Below are 22,391 nucleotides of genomic sequence, written 5' to 3'. Positions count from 1 at the left end.
CCCAGGCTCCTAGAAAGGCTCTGGAACCTGGGGAGAACGAAAAACAGGCCTACCAGGCCCACCATGCCATCGCATGCCAAAAGCAGGAGGGAGCACAGGGGGTTGCGTGCACATGCACAGGGACGCATAGAATTACGTGTGTGACCCCCCCCCCCGCACTCCCCCTGCTTTTGGCACGCGATGACAAAAAGGCTAGCCATCACTATTGTAGGTTATTTCTATGTGTGGCAATACAGATATAGCTGTGCAGCCTTTTTAGAAGACCTCACCCCTCTAAAGCAGAGTAGGCTTGAAGCCTCATAAAGAACCAGAATTGGAACAGAACAGATATAGGTGCAGATCTACCATCAGGTAAATTTATTTCAGTCACTTCAAACTATCATGGAATCCAGATTTCAGGTAAACCTAGTGCTTAGCTCCTTATTAAGTGCTTATTAAGTGCTAGTTTCCTTTGGAGTTAGTCAAGTAAGTAGCATACACACTTTAGTCGGTAAGCAAATAAATAATAGACAAATAAAATATGATAAGGCCATTTTCAGGGTTTCATTTTGCACCAACTAAAGTTTAGGTTTTGATTTCTGTTTTCCATATCGCAGAATATACATTACATTACAGGATCTGTTGCAAGAATGTCCTAATCCTCCCGGCTGTTCTCCCAGCTGAGCTCCCGTTTTCTTTTTGTGCAACAGATTCCTTCTAGTCCTTCTGCAAAAGAAGGTGATCCAACCAAACAATGAGTCATGTAATGGCAGACAAATATAATCATTAATCTGTAAAGCTAAGCAGACATGAGCTGACTTTTTGGATGGGAGGCTGTCTAAGTCTTCATTTATGCTTCTGTGGTCTAATGCCCTGATAGTAGAGATATACCATCTGAGAACAACAGCACGCAACTGCCCCCCTTCCAAGAAATTTGGGTGAGCCTCTCAAAGACCTCTAAAAGTTATAACCAAGTACTTTGTAAGGTGACATAAATGGGAAATGGTTTAATATATTACTGCAAAGTAATCGTATCAGCTATAATTATAAAACTGTTAATTTTAATTAAATGTAGTGCAAGCAAAGCACAATTCCACCTGGCACGCCACTCAACAATCAACATGGTTCTTGATGCAGTAAAAATCATACAGCCCTGCGTTAGAACATTTCAACCAGTACACATGGGAAGATGTAAATCTATAATATAAGAGCTTTGCGTTGTGACTATTAATCATATCTCATCAAAACAGTAAGACATTAGAAAGAATCTTTCTTTCTTCTTCTTTTTAGCCTTGCTTTCTGTATATACTTAATTTTTTAAAAAAGTCATCCATTCAAGTGTAAAAAAAGACAAGAAAAAGAATATACTGTAGCAAGGGTACAGATAATATTAAAGCATAGCCAGTGGGAAAGAGTAATTACTTGACTCAGGACCTTAAAGAGCGTACAGTCAATGGAGAGCCTGCAATACAGGTGTTACATGTTCCCATGTAACATGTTGGGAGTCAGGCAGCCTATCAATTGTATAAATAAAGACAGCCTCACATAAAGTGTATGCATCATATACAGTAGTTTAAAAGATGGTAATAATCGTGTGAATCTTGTCTCGGGAAAGCCCCGACCTCCACTGTTACAGTGGTTATGTCTGCTGTGTAGGCAGCTCTACTCTGAGATGCATTTCCTGCCTCTCTAGGAGTTGCCTTTAGCTGCTCCTGTGAAGCATTTTCTGGTTCCTGTCATATCTCTATCTTTATATCTATCTATCTATCTATCTATCTATCTATCTATCTATCTATCTATCCCTAATGATGGCTTATCACTGTTAACTACATTTTGATTAAACTTCTTGAAACATCTCCCTCTAACAAGAGTTGTGCAAACTTTCTCCTCTAGGGCAGTACCTTCTGATCAGGCCTAGGATTTTTAATCTCTGACTTTTCATTCTCCTCGGGCGTTTCTCCACGGGTGATTATCCCCCGACTTATCTCCTCAGCTGGCACGCCTCCAGTCATTTGCCGTGGGGAATGGGCCACCGGCCTCTTCGTCCCACACCCTTTGACACGGCCCATTCACAGAAAAAGGGTTCATCCTGGGTGTTCTGCCCTCTGTGACAGTTAGCCCCCAATCAATTGGCTAGAGGGGGTGTAATAGAAATCCAGCAAAAGGAGAGAGATGTAAAAGAATTTGTCAAAATGCCTTCCTTCCTTCCTCCCTCCCTCCCCCATCACCAATACAAGGAGGAAGTCAGGCATTTTGGCAAATTCTTTTACACCTCTCTCCTTTCACTGGATTTAAATCCTAGCATTGAATTTAGTGAGACTTACTTCCGAATAAACCAACTGTTCCTCCCTGTATTGGGGGGGGGGGGAGAGGAAGGAAGGAAGGCATTTTGGCAAATTCTTTTACACCTCTCTCCTTTCGCTGGATTTCTATTACACCCCCCTCTAGCCAATTAGTTGGGGGCTAACTGTCACAGAGGGCAGAACACCCAGGACGAACCCTCTTTCTGCGAATGGGCCGTGTCGAAGGGTCTGGGACGAAGAGACCACGGCAAATGACTGGAGACATACCAGCTGAGGAGATAAGTTAGGGAAGAATCGCCTGAGGAGAAACGCCCGAGGAGAATGAAACGTCAGAGACTGAAAGTCCCATTCTGTTCTGATCCAGACTAACCACCGCAGCCTGTGGCAGAGGAATGCAACTCTATGTTGCAAGGGTTCAAGGATCTGCCACCTAGTGGCCTCTCCTTGATTCTAATGACGTCCCCTTCTAGCCAAAAGGTGCTAACTAGAGAGCCAGTTTGGTTTAGTGGTTAATGCACCAGGCTAGAAAGGGTGACCGTGAGTTGAAATCCAGCCTCACAGGTGAAAGCCAGCTGGGTGACTTTGGGCCAGTCATTCTCTCAGCCCATCTCACTTCACAGGGTTTTTGTTGTGGGGGGAAAAACAGGAAGAGGAAGGTGTGCTGGATGTGTTTGCCTTGAGTTTATTTTATATTTATTTACAAGCATGTATTAAATAACAGATATAAATATAAACATGATTATGAATATATGAAATGGATACGTATAAAAGGGGACATTAGGACAGGTACGGTAGGCACCTTGGTGCGCTTATGCACACCCCTTTACAGAATAACTTAAAGAGTTATTTGTAAAAATTATAAACAAACAAGGCTATATATGCTGACGGTCAGCTTTGTGCAATACTTTTAATCCACAATGTCCTGAGGATGGCAAAAAGAATTGTTACACAAAGAACACTATGGATTCTATGAAACACATAGTAGGAAAATATTCCTAACTGTAATCAGTCTAAATCTATGGAGTTATTCAATATTATCTTGGATAATCCCAGTTTCCTAGTTACCTTACTTATGCATAACTTCAAAGCTTTGGGGACATGTCCAAGGAATCGCAACAACAATGGTACTCCATGTATCTCTATGTATGGCTTTCCCCAACATTATATGTTTCAATTATGTTGGGCAACAAATAGCATAATAATAATAACCATCAATAACCATAGTAATAATAACCATCAGTAACGGTTAAATCTTTATAGGATCTCTGTAATAAGAACCTGGTAGATTCATAAAGATTCGTGATCTCTATAGCTATATTGTGGATAGAATACTTATGTTCATAAGCAGTATCAGATACAATTTTTGAGTGTTTTGCTTATCTAGACAAATTCAAGAGCAAGAAATCAGTTTGGGAAAATCTATAGCTTGCAAATGGGTCAAAAATTAAAAAGGAGGTAGGGAAACCATCAGTTAGATGCTTATTTCCCTGTCAGTTCAATGCTAACTATTGGGACTGTAGAAATGTACCTTTCCTGGAGCAGTCCCTGACTGAGAAATTAGGTTCCTCTCAAGATCTGAATGGCTCCATCCAGCTGGTGTTTCAAGAGATGCCATGAAGGGGAGCTGATGTGAAGGATTATAGCAGGGGTCTCCAGACTTGGCAAATATGCTGGCTAGGGAATTCTGGGAGTTGAAGTCCACAAGTCTTAAAGCTGCCAAGTTTGGATACCCCTGGACTATAGTGACATAACTAGAGTCATTGGGAGTCATGCAGCTTATAAATTTAATAAATAATACATATTTTCTCTTCTACATCTCCTTCTTTTACAGTTACTGTGACAGTTGGAGGCAGGCAACATTTGCTTGGACTTTATGACACAGCAGGACAGGTAATACATCTCCAGTTTATTTATTGTTTTCAGGCCATAGCTTTTTAGTCATGAATAACAAAGCTGTTTTCCTTTCCTTATGACATTCTGAAATAGACATTTTACATTTCTGCAAAAATAGAAATATATGCAATTCTACAAAAACCATCATATTTTATTTATTTTATTTTTATTTTATTTTGAATTTGTATACCGCCCTTCTCCCTGAGGACTCAGGGCGGTGAACAGCCAAGTAAAAACATCAAGTACAAATATTAAAATACAGTTAAAATATACATATATAAATTTGGCCCCATTAATTAAAAACAATAAACAAAACACTTAAAAACACTTAAAAAAATTAGGCCAGCCCGGCTTGCTGGAAAAGGAAGGTTTTAAGGGCACGGCGGAAGGCACCGAGGTCTTGGATTCTCCTTATCTCTGGAGGCAATTGATTCCAGAGGGTAGGTGCCCCCACAGAGAAGGCCCTCCCCCTGGGGGTCACCAGCCTGCACTGTTTGGCTGATGGCACCCCGAGGAGGCCCTCTCTGTGGGAGCGCACGGGTCGATGGGAGATTGTCGGTGGCAGCAGGCGGTCTCGAAGATAGCTAGGCCCTATGCCATGGAGCGCTTTAAAGGTGATAACCAACACCTTGAAGCGCACCCGGAAGACCACTGGGAGCCAGTGCAGCTCGCGCAGGAGCGATGTTACATGGGAGCGCCAGGCTGCTCCCGTCACTACCCGCGCTGCTGCATTCTGGACCAGTTGGAGCCTCCGGGTGCTCCTCAAGGGGAGCCCCATGTAGAGAGCGTTGCAGTAGTCAAGGCGAGAGGTGACGAGGGCATGAGTGACTGTGCACAGGGAATCCCGATCAAGAAAGGGCCGCAACTGGCGGATCAGGCGAACCTGACAAAAGGTCCCCCTGGTTACAGCTGTCAGATGTTCCTCCAAGGACAGCTGCCTATCCAGCAGGACTCCCAGATTGCGAGCCCTCTCTGTGGGGGCCAACGACTCGCCCCCAATAGTCAGTGATGGAGTCAACTGACTATATCGGGATGCCGGGAGCCACAGCCACTCAGTCTTGGAAGGGTTGAGCCTGAGCCTGTTCCTCCCCATCCAGATCCGCACAGCCTCCAGGCACTGGGACATCACTTCAAGGGCATCGTTGGGGTGGCCTGGGGTGGAGATGTACAGCTGGGTGTCATCAGCGTACTGGTGGTATCTCACCCCAAAGCCACGGATGATCTCGCCCAGCGGCTTCACATAAATGTTGAACAGGAGGGGCGAGAGGACCGACCCCTGAGGCACTCCACATATAAGAGGCCTTGAGGTCGACCTCTGCCCACCTGCCAACACGAACTGCGACCGGTCGGAGAGAAAGGAGGAGAACCACCGTAATACGGTGCCCCCCATCCCCAACTCTTCCAGCCGGTGCAGCATGATACCATGGTCGATGGTATCAAAAGCCGCTGAGAGGTCTAACAGGACCAGAACAGAGGAACAACCCCTGTCCCGAGCCCTCCAGAGATCATCAACCAACGCGACCAATGCCGTTTCCGTGCTGTGCCCAGGCCTGAAACCAGACTGGAACGGATCTAGATAGGATGTTTCCTCCAAGAATTGTGGAAACTGTCGCGCGACCACACTCTCAACAACCTTCGCCAGGAAGCGAAGGTTGGAGACAGGACGATAGTTGGCCAATATTGCCGGATCCAGGGACGGCTTCTTGAGGAGAGGCCTCACCACCGCTTCTTTCAAAGCGGCGGGGAAGTGACCCTCACTCAACGAAGCGTTGATAACACCCTGGAGCCAGCCTCGTGTAACCTCCCGGGAGGCCAGTACCAACCAGGAGGGACACGGGTCCAGTAAACATGTGGCCGCACTAAGTCTCCCCAAAATCCTGTCCACATCATCCGGAGTCACAGCATCAAACTCCTCCCAGGTAACATTCTCAAGACTATTCCTCGTCACCCTGCCCTGATCTACCCAGTCAGAGTCCAAATCCCCCCGGATCTGAGCGATTTTGTCATACAGGTATTGTCCGAAATCCTCCGCCCTGCCTTCCAAGGGATCCTCCCGCGCTCCCGGATGGAGCAGGGAGCGGGTTACCCTGAACAGGGCGGCCGGACGATTCCCTGATGACGCAATAGAGGCGGAAAAGTAGTTAAACTTTGCCGTCTTTATCGCCACTAGGTAGGTCTTAATATGCGACCTTACCAGTGTTCGGTCAGATTCAGCGAGACTGGCCCTCCAACCACTCTCTAGGCGTCTTTTCCGGCGTTTCATCTCCCTCAGCTCCTCGGTGAACCAAGGAGCCGCGAGGGATCGACACCGGGTCAGAGGCCGCAAAGGCACGACTCGATCCAAGGCCCCACCAGCCGCCCGATCCCAGGCAGCTACCAGGTCCTCGGCCGAGTCGTGTGCCAGATCTTCAGGAATTGGCCCAAGCTCCATCTGGAACCTATCGGGATCCATCAGGCGCCTGGGGCGGATCCATCTAATTGGGTCCGCCTCCCTGCGGCGGGGTGTAGCGGTTCGAAGGTCCAGACGAAGGAGTGAGTGATCTGACCATGACAAGGGTTTCATGTCTATATCCCCTATAATAAGACCACTCAACCACTGGCCAGAGACAAAAATCAGGTCCAGCGTGTGTCCCCCCCTGTGAGTGGGGCCATGAACTAACTGGGTCAGGTCCATGGCCGTCATGGAAGCCATGAACTCCCGAGCCATCTCTGACGTTTCACCAACGGACGGCAGATTGAAATCACCCATGACCATAAGCCTGGGTGTATCAACTGCCACCGTGGCTATCACGTCGAGTAGCTCGGGCAGGGCCGTTGCCACGCGGCAGGGAGCCAGGTACGTAAGCAGCAAGCCCATCTGAACCCCATGACCCCATCTCACAAAGAGGGACTCACACCCGGCAATCTGTGGCACAGTGGTCTCCCTCGGACCCAGACCTTCGTTAATAATAACCGCCACCCCCCCCGCCCCTCCCCTGGGCCCTCGGCTGATGGAATGCTCTGAAGCCTGGTGGACACATCTCAACCAGAGGGACCCCTCCCTCCGGGCCCAACCAGGTCTCCGTAATACCCGCTAGGTCCGCTCCCCCCTCTTGAATAAGATCGTAAATGAGGGGGCCCTTATTTACCACGGACCTGGCGTTGCACAGCATCAGCCGGAGGCCCAGGTCCTGAGTATCTGAGCCACCTAGTATCCAAGGGGAGCCTTGAGGACCGGGGCGTGCAATCGCTCTCAAGTAGCGAGTGCGCACCCCCGGCACAAGATGAGGTCCTCTGCTCCCGCCATATCTGCCCCTCCCATCCACCGTGCTGATGACATCCCCAATCCCTCGTCCTGCGCCCTCCAGACCGTTACCCTGTGCCAGGCTGGGCCCTGACCTAGGTGGATTACCCCCCCCATCCCCTTTGGTCGCCCTCCCAGTTCCCCTTAAAAGATTATTAAAAACCCTAATTAAAAAACCCCTCAATCCCCGCTTTAAAACATGCCACCTCTCGGGGCTCCAAAGCCCGTCCTTAAGGTAGGCCTTTGATAGAGTGGAAGGCCATCGCCGCGAGAGGGGGGCATCTCGCAGCGCAAGCAAATAATTGCCACCCTAAACGTACAATACAGATATGATGAATAATTTGAGCAAATCCAGTTTTCTGCATCTCAGAGATGTTGCAGGTTTCTCTTGGCATAAAACTTTGACGAGGCTTATATTTCTTATATCATTATGAACAACCACCTCAATGTTGTGGATTGACTTCCTTTATCCTGCTAGCTTTTAAAATTGATTTCAATGTTTGCCTCTGAGAATAAGGTAGTAGCAACTTGAAAATGTGAAAGCCAATCTTGTGATTTTCACTGGCAACTAGCACCACCTACTGGTTAATTTAAGAGAATGTTTCTAACACTATGTTCCACATAATAGTAGTATTCTTGAACAACTTGTGGAGCTTTGGAGCATCTTCAAAGATTCCGAAGTCTTCCTACCTTTTCCTTTCACATTTTTGAATAAGAAGTGAATTCCCCGCAACCAAGACCAAATAGCAATTCTGAGTCTCATCCCGTATACTTGTTTGCTCTGACAGGAGGACTACAATCAACTGAGACCCCTCTCCTACCCCAACACAGATGTGTTTTTGATCTGTTTCTCTGTGGTAAACCCTGCTTCCTATCACAATGTCCAAGAGGAATGGGTTCCAGAATTGAAAGTCTGCATGCCACAAGTGCCTTATGTTCTGATAGGAACACAGGTAAATGACCAAAAGGAAACAGTGGACATGTCCATCAGTTGTAGATCAGGATACTCTGTGAAATACAAACTAGTTGTGGAATAGCAGGGAAAACTTTCCTACGATGAATTGTGTTTCATCACAAAAGGATCCAAAGACTTCCAAAAATGAAGGGGGTTGGATGGTTTTTCTTATTTCGGTCCACTGTAATTTCAGAAGTACTGAAAATGAGTATGGAAATTAGTATGGAAGAAGTAACATCTCACCTATGAGTTGGCCAAATAGCTCTGAGCATTTTGCTGATGAAGTTTATTGTTTGAGAATTAGAGAGACAAGGATCTAAGGCTATTTAAGTTTTTGTTTGTTTATATATTTCTAGATCGACCTTCGAGATGACCCCAAAACTTTGGCTCGGTTATTATACATGAAAGAGAAGCCCCTGACTTATGAGCATGGCATCAAATTGGCTAAAGAGGTACTGTCTTCCTTCAATAACAGTAACAGTAGCTAAATTGATATTATCAGAGTTAAGCCAAAGGCCTTTCTCTTTTTCTCAGGGCTAAGCACACCAGAGATTTCAATCAATCACCATTGCCCCCTAAGAAATACAAAACAATAGATATATCTAAGAGTCTTTGTGGATCTTGATTTTCATTGTATAGTATAATTTATTTTCACCATTGAAAGTCTTTAGTATGCTGGCCCTTAAGAAAACCTTTCCCAAACTGGTAGCTTTTAGAAATAAGTTCCAGCATTCCTAGACTTTGGTCAATGGAATTTGGGTGGTTGTTATCTCAATACATCTGGAGGGAAATTTCAAAAAACCTGCCTACTTTTAGCATTGGCTTCTCACCCATTTCAATTATGTGAATAGCCCCCGTCGTGTTGCCATTATTTTAGACTTGATTCCCAGCTTAATAGATACACACATTTTAATTATTTTACTTTTGTTACATTTCTTCCATTGAAAGAACTGATGGAGACAGTTCAGAAACAATGAGTCAGTTGGAGCAGTGCCACAAACTATGAGACCCTTAAAATGCAATGCCTATATTTTTAACTGTATAGTATATGGCAATTTAAGAATTACTCTCCTGTTTTGCCATGGCCTCTATAGAAGACATCCTCAGAAGGTAGGGAGGAGGCAGGAAAATCCTTGGATAATGTTTGAGGGGTTGTCTAAAGGACAAATGAGAAGAAGAGATTCCTGTTGCTAGAGTACCTGCCTGCATTCTCGGGTGCTACAGGGGTATTGCCCTATTGTCCATGGTTAAATAAAATTCATAGTCTGGTCAGTCCTTTATTGTGACCACAAAATGGTTTGGTTCCAATCTTTTTCTTTTTAAGGTAAACTCTTCTTAAGGTAAAGGTAAAGGTTCCCCTCGCACATATGTGCTAGTCGTTCCCGACTCTAGGGGGCAGTGGTCATCTCTGTTTCAAAGCCAAAGAGCCAGCACTGTCCGAAGACGTCTCCGTGATCATGTGGCCGGCATGACTAAATGCCAAAGGCACATGGAACACTGTTACCTTCCCACCAAAGGTGGTTCCTATTTTTCTACTTGCATTTTTACATGCTTTCGAATTGCTGGCAGAAGTTGGGACACGTAACGGGAGCTCACCCCATTATACGGCGCTAGGGATTAGAACTGCCAAACTGCCGACCTTTCTAATCGACAAGCTCAGCGTCTTAGTCACTGAGCTACCACATCCTTTAAAACTCTTCTTAGATCAACCAAAAAAATTGCTATAACTAAACAGAATCATAAATACAATTTGGAGCCAGCACTGAACACCAGTATTCATCTTAAGTTACATTTTGATGGGAATTAGGAGCAAAAGGGGCTAATACCCTCCTGGCTTGCTCCTGGGTTCCCAGAGGCATTTGGTACAAGACGCTAAACTAAGTGGGCCATCGGTCTGATCCCGCAAGGTCTCTTCTTCTGCTTTACTTCTCATTGTCAACGTTCTTTCTCTTTCTCTTTCCTTCAAGATTGGAGCCCAGTGCTACTTAGAGTGTTCGGCTTTGACCCAGAAAGGCCTGAAAGCTGTCTTTGATGAAGCAATCCTCACAATCTTCAATCCCAAGAGGAAGAAGAAACTTTGTGCCAAGTGTGGCAGCTGCTGTTCAGTTCTATGATGCCTGGAGTTCAAAGTGGACCAGTTGTTGCCAGTTAATAATCCAATCCTACACAGAGGGACGTGACCAGAAGAAAAAAAAAACTACTTTATAAAGTGATTCCTCCTAATCTGTGATTCCTCTCAAATGCAACTTTGTAGACTTTTCATGCCTTGCTTTTTTTTTCCCTAATGACTATGCATCTGTAAACATAAGTTCATGTTTTGATAACTTCTCTCTACGTAGCCAGCAGATACAAGAAAAAAAAAACTTTAGAAATTCTTGATATAATCAGAATCCCTGATGCACCTGGAAAGAAAAAAAAATCTAAGGATCCTAATCCTACACTGAGCCAAGAAGAACAAGCTTTGTCATTAGCAACCCACAGGAAGAAATTAGTAAATCCCAGCTTTTTTTTTTTTTTCCTTTTTATGACCCTCTAGTCCCTTAATTCAGGATAGAGTTAGGGTGGGTGGATGCAGCTGAGCATTTACTATCTGGATGCCCTTCCTGACACCTACGTGGAGTTTGCGGCACAGATTTTTTTCACAGCAGATAGTAAATCCAGGTATGAATATGCAATAATGATTAAACTTGAAACACACAAAATGGCATTTAGACATTTTTTAAGAGTCGACCATGTTGACTCATGTAGATCAATCTTTCCAAACTGAATGCACAGCAATGCTTTTGAGAGAGATGGCATAGAATACAAAGTCATTAATGTGCTATTCTTGTCTTCCTTTTATAAATGAAGCATGACCCAAAGAAATAGTCTCAGGTTGCATTGTCATGTTGCCATTGGACGTGTGAGAATTCTCCTCCTCTTAAATGAAATCTGAAGCTCTCACATTGTGCATTTTTCAAAATCATTTCAAAATAGTAATTGTCTGGATTTGAGAAGTCAGAAAACACCAGGGGAAATGTACATATGTCCTGTCTGCAAATCTAGACTTTTTTTCTTAGAATTTATTATTATTATTATTATTCAAGCATAATACATAACTACAATAAGAACTACAAACTGCCCTTTAAACAGTATAAATGAGGTTCCTCAACCTTCAGCTCCCAGAATGGGTGAAGTTCAGCCATCTAAAAGGTTGAGAAACACCAGTGTAGATGGTCTCAGTTCAAATCCAGTTCCTAATTACTAATTTTCTTGACAATGACAAGAAAGCAATTGGCCATTGTTTTCTTCTAGGATGCCTTTAATTTTTTTTTTTTTTTATCTCTTAGGATAATCCATAGCAGGGGTGAAATCTACTTACCTTCCCAATTGGTTCAGAAGTGTGTGTGCGGACCCTCTGCATGCGCAGAGGGTAAAAAACAAGTTACTTCCTGTTAAAACCAGGAAGTAATGATGACCAGGTGGGTGGGCGGAGCCTCGCACCGCCATCGCTACCAGTTCTCTGAACCACTGGCCGCCATTGTTACCAGTTCGGCCGAACCAGTCCGAACTGGGAGCATTTCACCCCTGATCCATAGGTCTGGTATTATTTCTTGGTGTCTTCCATCCAAGTACTAACTAAGCCTGTAACTGTTTAACTTCTGAGCCCAGACAGGTTAGGACAAGTGGGGTCACTTACTAAAGATGCTAATTTGCACAATCAAGATCAAAAGGCAGCTTGAGATAGAATATAAGAAGATCCTGAGAAAATCGGATACATGCATCTGACACACATGGATGTATGATCAACAAACACACAAATACAAACCACCATTCTTACCTCTTTCCCTGACCTGGAAAAACTAGTTGAAAGTACCAAAATGCTTTCTGAATGAAGGATTTTTAGAAGGAGCAGCAGTCCATTAGAAGCAATGTTTGCTTCAGTTTTGGGATGAAGCATATACAAAATGGCTTCAACTGCTCTCTTTTTCAGTAGCTTCACCTCTTTCTCCTATTGCTTTTGCCAATTCTGCCTCTCTTGATTCAATCCAGTTGGCAATAATCTATGCAGATGCAAAATGATTTCAATCTGTGGCCTCCTCTGGTGGTATTTGGAATAGATCCCCCTTGCAGAGAGAGGCCAGGTTTGGCTAGCTTCATTAGTTTAGATGCTATGTGATTGAAAGCAATCACAACTTCTGTTCTTTCTATCAGGCTTAATAGCTATAAACATATAACTTAGAAGCTACTTGTGAGTACGGAAAAATGGTTGTCATTCCAATTGTCACCCAGCTAGGAAATCACAAGGAAGTACCTATTATAACCAAAAGGCTTTTATTGTTGTAAAGGCCTTCTTTGCAAATGTTTTCTACAATTTATATCATTGATACATGATTCTTAAAAGAAACATTTTTAAAATATATTTGTGTATGTGTGTTTCTTAATGAGTCTGTGTGTGTGTTTATAAATAATAGGGACTTTTTAGCTAATTTAGTAAAGTTTGTTTGACTGAAACTCTCATGCTAGGTATGAGTCCAGGGGTGAAATCCAGCAGGTTCTGACAGGTTCTGGAGAACCAGCAGAGGAAATTTTGAGCAGTTCAGAGAACCGGTAAATACTACCTCTGGCTGGCCCCAGAGTGGGGAAGGAATGGAGATTTTGCAGTATCCTTCCAGGAGTGGGGTGGGAATGGAGATTTTGCAATATCCTTCCAGGGGTGGGTTCTACTTACCTTTACTACCGGTTTGCAACAGGGATGTGCACGCACACTTTGCTCGCACACGTGCACGCTCTTCTGCACATGCACAGAAGCCTTTTGGTGATGTTGGGGTTGGTGGGTGGGGCCTCCCGCCGGTTTTACTACCGGTTCTATAGAACCCGTGCGAACCAGGGACAACCCACCACTGTATCCTTCCCCCAGGAGTTGGGAAGGAATGGGGATTTTGCAGTATCCTTCCCCTGGAGTGAGGTGGGAATGGAGATTTTACAGTATCCTTCCCTTGTCATGTCCACCAAGCCACGCCCACCAAGCCACACCATGCCCACCAAGCCACACCCACAGAACCGGTAGTAAAAAAAATTTGGATTTCATCATTGCTCAGGGGGCTGGGTGGACGTGGCTGACTGGATGGGCGTGGCCAACTGGATGGATGTGACCAGCTTGACGCGACTCCCCAAACTGCTAGCATGTTTCCTTTTTGTATTGGGTAGACTGGTCTGAAGCCACGCAGGTCCGATGTTTCCTTTTCGCCTTGGGTACACCAGGCCGATGCGATGCAGGCTGGCTCCTTACATTTTCACATTGTGGACACATCCAGCCCTCAGGTCTTGTGTTTGACACCCCTGATCTAAGGGATCCTAAGAGGTCCCAAATTGAGGTTTCCTCAACCCTGAAACTACTATCAATTACATCACACTCTAAAGGAGGAAGGACCAGAGCTGAGTTGTATAGCACATTCAGTTCCTGGCATCTCAGCTATCATGTGGCGAGAAAATTATCTGCTTAATATTCTGCAGAACTATTGTACTAACAAGACTGTGTTTTCATTCTGTTTCTCGGCTTAGCTTTGCTCCTCTTAATCTATAAATTCATAAACAACATGAAATCCAGCCTTCTACTCCAAGTGAGATAATATAAACAGCTTCAGTAAGCCTAACTCCTTCCAGAAACCTCATCAGTCTTTTTAAGGATTTAGAGTAGAACATTCCTTTAATGGTGTTGTGAATTTCTCTCCCCTTTAAACTTCAAAGCTCCACTATCAATATATTGATTTAAATCTGCCATGCTATTTTAAATTGTAACTGTAATTTAACCATTTGCTTTAAAATGTTTATGGAAGAAGCTTGGAGGAGCTGAAGTAGCACGGAAATTTCATGAAATAATAAAATAAAATAAAATAAAATAAAATAAAATAAAATAAAATAAAATAAAATAAAATAAAATAAAATAAAATAAAATAAAATAAAACAACATATAGTAATGTACACTGTGATTAGATTTAAGGTAGCCTCTTAAATCCTGCAGACAGTGTGTTGTACAGATGAAGTCAGTCCCTGCCCCCCTTAAAGAGATCACCAAGTTCATTGTCATACTAAAGCAAAGGCTGAACAGCTGGATAGGATGCACAAGGACTCTGCTTGCCAACTTGTGATTGCATTCTGACAGTTCCCTTTCCTGGGAGAGGATCTTCTCCTAAAAACAACAGGTGTAAAAGGAACAGCAAACTTGTTTCAACAGACATCAGACAAGATGGCTTTTAAGAGATATAACTCAAAAGATCCCCCGTTTCTCTGCTGACACAACATCTCACACTGTATTGACAAAATGATGATGGAACTAAATTATGATGATGTCTTTACCAAAGAGATGCTCAAGTTAATCAGATGCAGGGTCTGCTCAATTGAGCGAATTGAAGCCAGTGTGAGCTAGAGGCCTAGATCCCAGGATAGTTCTTGTAAATACTGCACTGATTTTAAATGTTGGCTTTGAGCAATCCTCCCCACAAATGTACCTAATATAGGGAAATCACCCTTCAGACAAACAACTTATGGAGGATGAGAATCCTAATTAATTAATGTGGTGAAGGAAGAGAAAGAAGATGCTTTACAAGCTGTTCAAAAATGAGGAACAGTCTGGTAGCACATTTTATGAAAAGACCAAAGTTTTCATGAGCTGTATGCCTTTAATAAATTGCATTTATTAATTGTGTCTATCTAGAAAAGTACTACCTGAGTCCTTCTGGACCTAACACTGTTTTTCTCCTACAAAGACTTCTCAAACCACAGCCAAAAAAAATTTTTTTTAGTGGAAATCAGCTTATTCTCATTTCAAGCAAACCAGTTACTAGAGTTAACAATAAAGATATTCTAGCCATTGGTATAATGGAATATTTAAGCCACTTGGAAGTTAAGGATATGGTCACGTAGCCCCAACATGTCCTGGGTTAAGAGCTTAAATTTTGCCAAGCCAAAACTGTTACAATTTTGCAGTAGCAGCCAAAAAACTAATACAATCTTTGGTTGTAGAAACAGAGGCATAGAATCAAAATCACGTGAAGTATTAGTTCCACTCTATAAAGCCTTAGTAAAACCACATCTGGAATACTGCATCCAGTTTTGGTCACCACATTGCAAAAAAGAAGTTGAGACTTTGGAGAACGTGCAAAGAAGAGCAACTATGATGATTAAGGGCCTGGGGACAAAAATAGCTTCAGTGGTTTGCTTAACAACTATGCAAAAAAAAGAAAAAAGTCATAGGATTGGGCATGACTCTCTTAACAACCACCTTGCTTAGCTTCTGAAATTCTGGACACAATTGTGATCCTAAGACAAGGAGTATCTTCATTGCATGGTTACTTTGCAGCTAGATTGCTATGAGGAAAGACAAGAAGAATATCAAAAAGGCTCAGCAGATGGAAACTGGTAACTGGTACGCAGAAATACAATAAGTTCATGTTAAAACACCTGTACTAGTTGACAACTACTATCCATCTGCAATTGATAATTTGATTTTAATCTTTAAGTCTATGAACAGCTTAGACCAGGGGTGTCAAACCCATGGCGTCATGGTGGCATCATGTGATGTATCAGGACTTTTTCCCCCTTGGCTAATCTGAGCTGGGATGGAGCCAGCACATCACACATCTGGCCCACAGGCCACGAGTTTGACACCCCTGGCTTAGACTAAGGGACTGTACATCTCGATGTAAACCTGTCTAGGATCAAAGATCAGCAGAAGAAGGCTGCTTAAGGACATCTGTACTAACAGAGATCTGATTGCTGAGAATACAGGAATGGTTACCTCCAGCATTACTCTCAAGCTGTAGAATTCATTGCCTCCATTACAAGGCTTCATTCCCAAATTGTCCACTTTCTGAAAACTTAAAAGTTTTTTTTTTAATTAAATCAATTATATTAACATAGATTCACATTTTGTTATGTTTTATCTTTATGTGTCTATAGAGATTCTCAGTCATCCAGGTCATGGTTGTCCCAAAGGTGCTTTTTCAGGAGGCAACTGGACTTCCTTGTTTGTTCTTTCAAGACGTTTCGCTTCTCATCCAAGAAGCTTCTTCAGCTCTGACTGGATATGGGGAATGGAAGGATTTATATTCCTTGACCAGCTGTCTGCAAGAGATGTTTTATCTTTATCTGTGTTGAGGCCCTACAGTTAAAAAGGCAAGGAAGTATTACCATGTTGCACAATTGTATGAGGGAACAAGTGCCCAAGAATAGATGCTCGCTCACAGATAGTTATTTTTTAAAATTCTGTTCTCCCCGTCCTTTCTTTTTAACCTATTTCAAATCATATATTTTCTTAATTGTTCTGATTGTATTATATTCTCTCTTCCATTATTGAATAAATTCTTGGCAATTAAACCCCTTGACTTTTTATTTAGTTTTCAGAAGTAAGGTTTTTAGTTGATAAATTATATATAACCAACTACCTTCCGGTTTAATGAATACTTTTCCAGAGTCACAATCTTATTCATCCAAGCCTAAATGAACAAAGTAGGAGCTCTTTCTCTGCAAAAAGAGCTGCAGTATTTTTATGAGCCTGAATCCCTCCCCGATCCTCCACTTGTTAATTAAGAATGATGACTAATGTTTTAGCATTGTAGAAGATTCAATGCCCTGTGCCGATCCTTTCAGTGAAGAAACATTTTTGGTAGGAAAAAAAAAATCATCCTTTACTGTATATCTGAAAATTGTTCTGGTATGCAGATCCATAGTCAGTGAATAGTTCATCTAAATGTAAATCTAAATGTATATCTGAAGCCTAATGTATGTATGTATGTATGTATGTATGTATGTATGTATGTATGTATGCAACAAGACACAAGATAATTGTGTTTACTATATCATCTCCCTCCCTCATTCTTGCATGTGCCAGCCTGTCTTCTATGTCCACAACCTCCCTTTACTTGAATAGGAAAATCAACAAGTAGAATTCTTGAATTTATTAAGTTTCAGTTCTGCAAATATATAAGAATGGGGAAGGGGGATGATAGAGCAATCATGATTATCTTGTGTCTTATTTACATGTTCTTTTATCTTTCATATCAGCATAGCTTGATTATAACTCTAACGAACAGACCACATAAATAAGTACATGGCTGTATTCATACATGTATTGTATTTCAAGTCAGCCAATGTTCAAATGTCTTGCATCTGCACAACATGCTAAACCTAGTTAGTTTAAATTATGGTTAGAGTTTTGTGGCTACTGATATACAAATTTTTGCTTTTTGTTTAGCTTATAATTCAGTATATTGCACAAATCCCCAAAATGAATTAGTTCAGTTGTCAAATTAAGAACGTTGGGCAAATCTAGCTATTGATAGGCTAAACATGTACCACCCGTGCATCAAATATAGTGTGTGAATACCCCTTTGGTATATGTTTAAAGAGTTTTAACTGGTCCTCTGAAAATGTTAAAGTACAAATGCAAATTTCAATCATATTTATACTGCTTTTAGAACATCCTGGGGATAATATCAGGAAGCAAATAGAAAATACCCCCCCAATAGTTTGGGGTTTATGTAGATTTCTGATGAAACAATCCCAAAGAAATCCTAATCTGTATAAAACTGACAACAATTGAAAAGACATTAATGGTACAACTATGCTGAAAAGAAATGGAATGGAATGAAAATTGCAAGTTACTGAGATCTATTCAAAGCTGGCAAACAGAAGAAAAGCTGCAGAACTAGGCAGCTACACCTTCCTGATGGGCATCACTATGATCTATTTTCGTTGTCCTCTTGTAGTTTTCACCTGGAGAGAATTTGACCGAGAAAGTGTTCTTGATCATTTGAAGTATTCAGATAGTCTCACATTCTGTGGTTGTGGTAAGGCACACACTGCAGTCACAGCGGATGGCTTTGGGGTACGTGAAGAGAGGATCAACATTGGCAGCACAGTTTGGCAGGTTCACTGTCATCAGTTTAGTCTCATTGTATGTACAGACTCGGTGGTGGGCTTCAATATAAGGGGGATCCAGGACGGGTTTCTATTTATAAAGGAGGAAAAAACAAAAATTAGCATTCTTCTGGATTATCTAATCTAAATTAGTGACTCTCCAATGTATCAAGCAGGAATCTCTCTTGTTACTTGCTACTCAATCATTTAACTGGAGATGACAAGGACTGAATTTAGGAGCTTCTCCTTGAAAAGCAGATATTCATTCATGGTACTCAGTGTCATTACAAGATAAGATGCTGGGCTGCTTTCAATACCTTTTTAAAATTTTAAATGAATTAATCTATTGGCTGAAATGTTATGCTTTCAAATACCAGGCTTTGAGTTCGTAACATATCTGGCTAACTATATTTAGATAGCCTTTGCTGGAAGCAATTTGTTTTTGTTTGCTTCTTGATTGTTGGTCTAGTATTAATCTATACCTGTTGAATGATTACATGATCCAAGTTTTAAAGGCTGAAAAGCTAAATATTATGTTTTAACACAATCCAAAATTACTACCAATCTAGTAAATACATGCTTGACGAAATACAAATAAAATAAATAAATAAAAATAAATATCCTCAAACCACTATCTCAGACAAACAAGCTAACAGCAAACAACAGTGTAATCAAGGAATCTCTAAAACCATCACTCCCACCAACACTGACACAGCAAACCACTAATATATAAAATGAGAGCAAACCCCACTCCCTACTAACACTGGTGATGTTGACTAGATTGTTAATATCTGCAAGAAAACAATCACTCAGAGAGTACCAAGGATTCCCAGTTGAATTCTGAGCTACTAATATTCTTTTCTAAAGTTATCAATATTTTAATTTAAATCCTTCACTTCCCATAGCTCCCTAACAGTAGAATTGCCACAGTTCTGAGGCAATTTAAAATTAGAAATAGACATATTATTAGGGTATGGAATGAAATATATCATTTGTAAATCAGGGGCTCTAGTTTAATCTCCAGGGAATTTTCTGTCAATGGAACAATAAAGGACAGTTTCCCGTTAAGTGTTTAAGTCATAAGAAGCTTTCCGAATTATGTAATTAAAGCATTACATAAACTCTGCAGAAATGCTTTGTCATACAACACTAAAGCTTAAAAAATGAGGGGGGTGGGGTGTCAGGGAGCCTGTCATATGAAATTTTTAAGCAATTGATTGTCATTAAGGACAGAACCTCACTTCACTGCTTTGGATATCTGTAAGGTCATTGAATTGTGCTCCAAAAAAAGCCACAAAGGGCCCCTGCAGCAGTACTGTCTCATTTATATGGTGGATCAGGCCCATTTCATTTCACCCATAGCTTTGCAGTACCAGTTGAATCATCTATCAATGAGACATGTTGGTTGAACCTTCCATGACCACATTTCTCAATCCCTGAAAACTCAGCAGAAATATTTGTTGTTGATTTGACTTTTCCCTTTTAATTCATGACAGTTACAATCTTATATACATTCGCCTTAGTAAATGGATTTAGTATTGGGCAGATACATACTGTAGGATTGCCAATACCTCATAACTGGAGGAGAAGGCCTATTCAGGAATTATGGAAACAGATTACTACAGCATGTGAGTTGGTGTCAGCTTTGGAAGCCATATTAGACCAGAAGCTTCCATGCTGCCACCTTCTTGTGTGTGGGAAAGTAGGAGGAGGGATTTAGTAGAGGGAATGTAGTTAGACAAAATAGCATTCTTCCTTTCGGTCAAGGTCAGGACAATCCTGCATCTGGAGAAGGAGTGGTTGGAGTGATGTCTCGAGATGGGACGGATGGGGATTGGATCATGTGATGGACTGATGAATGAGGGGTTGGCTTTGGGGATTTTGATTTACTGAGGGAAAACCCGGAACTCTCAGATTCAGGTTTTCCCAAATGTGCCAGTATACCTACACTAATAAATGGAATTTTGAGAAAATGCTTGCCTCAAGAGTTTTTAATTGGAGTTGGGGCTTTCTAGAATGCTGACAGTTGGGAGCCGACTACTCCCATTCCCCATCTCTGTCTCATATGTATGATACAAACATTCCTTGAGATTTCCTCAGAAGGAAAGGGCTATTTGTGTGTAGGGCTGAATAACTATAGACTTCCAAGCAATTTACAAGTGTTATCAGGATTTTAAATCAGGTTTGTGCCGTATTTCTGCCTTCTAACATTTAGTTGTTTCCATATTTACAATGTATATGTCTCTCTAAACCACATACAGCAGCACCCGTGTATTTATAGAACATTGGGGTGAAAATATCTGCCTCATCTTTTGACTTTAATCCTGTATTTATACCAACATGGACATGATAAAATTCCATGGAAGTGCAGAAAGAACCAAAGAGAAAATGTAAAGTTGAACACACAGCTTAGGTTCCCAAGAATGTTGGCTTTCATTTTGAAAGCAAATATGTTTCCAATGTTTACTGTTAATGTCTACTGAAATCTAAGTGAGAAACTGTCTGAAGTTTTTAGAAACCAGAAAGGGAAAGTTGGAAGCAAGTTTTCAATATCCTGGCGTTCTCACATAATTAGCAGAGAGAACAAATTATGCAAAATGGAAAATTAGGAAGCATTCCTTAATTTGCATAATGTAGTCATCATCTAGGTCAGGGATCCCCAACTCTTTGGACATTTCTTAATATCAGATCAGGAAACTATGCATTTATTTAATTATCAGAATAGATCAGGGAACAGGTAAATACCTCTACCTGAAACGCTGGATACACATCAGTACTGGCAGCATAGAATGAGTTACTGTGCATTTCAAACAGGCATCTTCTTATTCCCTTTACTATAGATGTGCTGGACCTGGGATCTCCTTCACCGAAATCATCTCCTTTGCCACTAAAATGTACCCATGCCTCTTTAAAACATGACCGCTAGTAACCTGGACAAGAGAGCAAAATCCATACAATGAGCCATGGGCCACTGGTCTCACCTCCCACGTCTCACAGCGGCCCCAGCAAGCATCTGTGGTGATGCGCAACCCCTTGCACCCAGACTTCTTGGCTAGGAAAGTGAACTCTCTCACAGCACAGCCAATGAATGTCTGCAAGTTTGTGTTGGAAGGCTTGAGCGTAGTGATGCAGCTGGCCAAAATCAAGAGAGATAAGATGGCTTGGATCATCCTTTGGCATTTCATGCTCTAAGAGAAGCAGCAAAAGAAAAAGATCAGGATTTTTTCACAGGTATTACATCATAGTCTTTGGATAAAAATTGCATCCTGTTGCTGACATTGTAGGGAGTTTGTTGGTGAGATGACCAGAGGTGCATACAATTGCATGGATTTTGCAGCTCTGTTCGCAGACAGCTGAGGGAGGGATGGAGGGAAGAGTTTGATGAGCTTCTATAAGATTTTTATTTCTTAGAAACTTTTTTTTTCCTGTACACCTATATTTTTCTTTTTATTGTCCTAGCTTTTTTTAGACATAAAACTCCTAGAATCATTTGGAGTCAGGCATTATTTAAATATATATCACTTAATTGATCACCTTTTATTGCCCTCATTTATGGTTAGTGATATCAAACACAGAACCATCTCCAGTTTCCTTAGGGATTAATTAAAGAGTATAAAGTACTCAAAATAAACAAATAATGAATCAGCTACATGGGCCAATCTCATTGATCAGTCAATATAATTGATTCGTTATTTTGTTTATTACAAGTACTGCAAGTACTAGCACAGCCAGAGCCACGGTGGCGCAGTGGTTGAATGCAGTATTGCAGGCTGACTCTCCCAGCTGTCAGGAGTTTGATTGTGACTGGCTCAAGATTGACTCAGTCTTCCATCTTTCCAAGGTCAGTACCATAAAATGGGGACCCAGATTACTGGAAGCAATATGATGACTCTGTAAATCTCTTAGAGAGTGCTGTAAAGCATTATGAAGCAGTATATAAGTCTAAGTGCTATTGCTATTATTAAGATGGATGTTAGTTATAGCAATGTGTGCATCCTTGGGAATCTTGGAAGAATAGGTTAGGGATAAATGGTCCTGGAGATCTATTTATTTTCTATCTATGGAGTCAAAAATGACT

The 22,391-nt window shown here is 41.8% G+C and overlaps 2 protein-coding genes across 3 annotated transcripts in view; one reads left to right on the top strand and one right to left on the bottom strand.

Moving 5' to 3' along the window:
• RHOJ (ras homolog family member J) overlaps positions 1 to 10,921 on the top strand; it is a 68,668-nt gene extending 57,747 nt beyond the window's left edge. The window contains exons 2-5 of one of the 2 annotated variants that reach the window (XM_070931609.1): positions 4,114 to 4,172; positions 8,247 to 8,411; positions 8,770 to 8,865; positions 10,381 to 10,921. In XM_070931609.1, the coding sequence (XP_070787710.1) occupies positions 4,114 to 4,172; positions 8,247 to 8,411; positions 8,770 to 8,865; positions 10,381 to 10,527 (467 nt within the window). In that variant the 3' untranslated portion in view covers positions 10,528 to 10,921. The remainder of the gene's footprint in view (positions 1 to 4,113; positions 4,173 to 8,246; positions 8,412 to 8,769; positions 8,866 to 10,380) is intronic. The other variant, XM_070931610.1, reaches the window with a different exon arrangement.
• Positions 10,922 to 18,215: 7,294 nt separating this feature from the next.
• On the bottom strand, positions 18,216 to 21,498 carry GPHB5 (glycoprotein hormone subunit beta 5). Its single transcript, XM_070931608.1, has 2 exons — positions 21,295 to 21,498; positions 18,216 to 18,404 (listed from the first exon to the last, which is right to left on the bottom strand). The coding sequence occupies exons 1-2, from the start codon at positions 21,496 to 21,498 to the stop codon at positions 18,216 to 18,218; spliced, it is 393 nt and encodes a 130-aa protein (XP_070787709.1).
• Between the last annotated feature and the right edge of the window lie 893 nt (positions 21,499 to 22,391).

The sequence above is a fragment of the Pituophis catenifer genome, unplaced genomic scaffold (genome assembly GCF_029215685.1).
Source record: "Pituophis catenifer annectens isolate HBS135680 unplaced genomic scaffold, rPitCat1.0.hap2 SCAF_1, whole genome shotgun sequence".
In the NCBI taxonomy this organism is placed as follows: Eukaryota; Metazoa; Chordata; class Lepidosauria; order Squamata; family Colubridae; genus Pituophis; species Pituophis catenifer.
The sequence above is the reverse complement of the archived record's forward strand: the minus strand, read 5'-3'. Positions and strand labels throughout refer to the sequence as shown.